This window comes from Mastomys coucha, unplaced genomic scaffold (genome assembly GCF_008632895.1).
Source record: "Mastomys coucha isolate ucsf_1 unplaced genomic scaffold, UCSF_Mcou_1 pScaffold12, whole genome shotgun sequence".
Classification (NCBI taxonomy): domain Eukaryota; kingdom Metazoa; phylum Chordata; class Mammalia; order Rodentia; family Muridae; genus Mastomys; species Mastomys coucha.
The window spans coordinates 91,622,970-91,623,741 of record NW_022196894.1 but is presented as its reverse complement, the minus strand read 5'-3'; the positions used below and the strand labels follow the sequence as shown (position 1 = coordinate 91,623,741).

At 33.0% G+C, this 772-nt stretch overlaps 1 protein-coding gene across 1 annotated transcript in view; it reads left to right on the top strand.

Annotated features, from left to right (window-relative positions):
- Window positions 1–6: 6 nt before the first annotated feature.
- Window positions 7–772, top strand: part of LOC116086161 (rho GTPase-activating protein 20-like) — a 6,800-nt gene continuing 6,034 nt past the window's right edge. Inside the window, exon 1 of the mRNA XM_031364467.1 lies at window positions 7–128. Within this exon, the coding sequence (XP_031220327.1) occupies window positions 33–128 (96 nt within the window). The 5' untranslated portion in view covers window positions 7–32. The remainder of the gene's footprint in view (window positions 129–772) is intronic.

Genomic DNA, 772 nt, shown 5'->3' with positions numbered 1-772 from the left:
ATACAATTACAAGAAATTCTTCTGTTAACCAAATGCCATCTTACCGTCTATCTACTGAGATAGCTCCATATATCTTATGGCTTCCTACCTACCACAATAAAATACTGGCAAATGATAGTGCCGAAAAGGTAATTAGACATAAACTTTAAGTCTAGCTTTGACAAGCTTTATAATGAGACAGTAGTAGAGGATTATCCTGCGAGTCTGGGTTATTTTGTGGTAGTTGTTGCTAATGGTTTGGTTTTCTGTCATTTTGTTAAAGAAGTACACCTTTAAATGGTGGTTCTTCCTGAGAAGAATCATTGGTACATTCTAAGTAAGTTAAATATAAATGAGTATTTGAGCTCCATGACTCAGACTTTTGTCAGTTGTGAATTAGAATATCCTTCAACTAACCCACAGAGTAAAAATGCAGTGAAATGATGAAAAAAAAAACAGTTCTAGGTACTGGGTTCAGGAGTCAAGACTTGAATTCTGATGTAATCCCGTAGAATGTGTGAAATTCTATTTATTTTTACAATGGTTTCCTCAACAAAACCAAGGCAATATAATTTGGATTGTTTTTATCAGATATGGTTGTTATGACTCCTAATTAGTGTGAGTAAATATCACATTGGCCTCTTGATGCTGGTTATGATTGTTTAGAGAAATTATAGAGTACACTTTTCTATGGGAGCTAACTTTCAAATACTATATTAAAATACCAAAAGTCCTAGAGTATTGGTCAAATGGTTATTTTGACTATCAGCATTTGAGTTTCTGATTCATTATT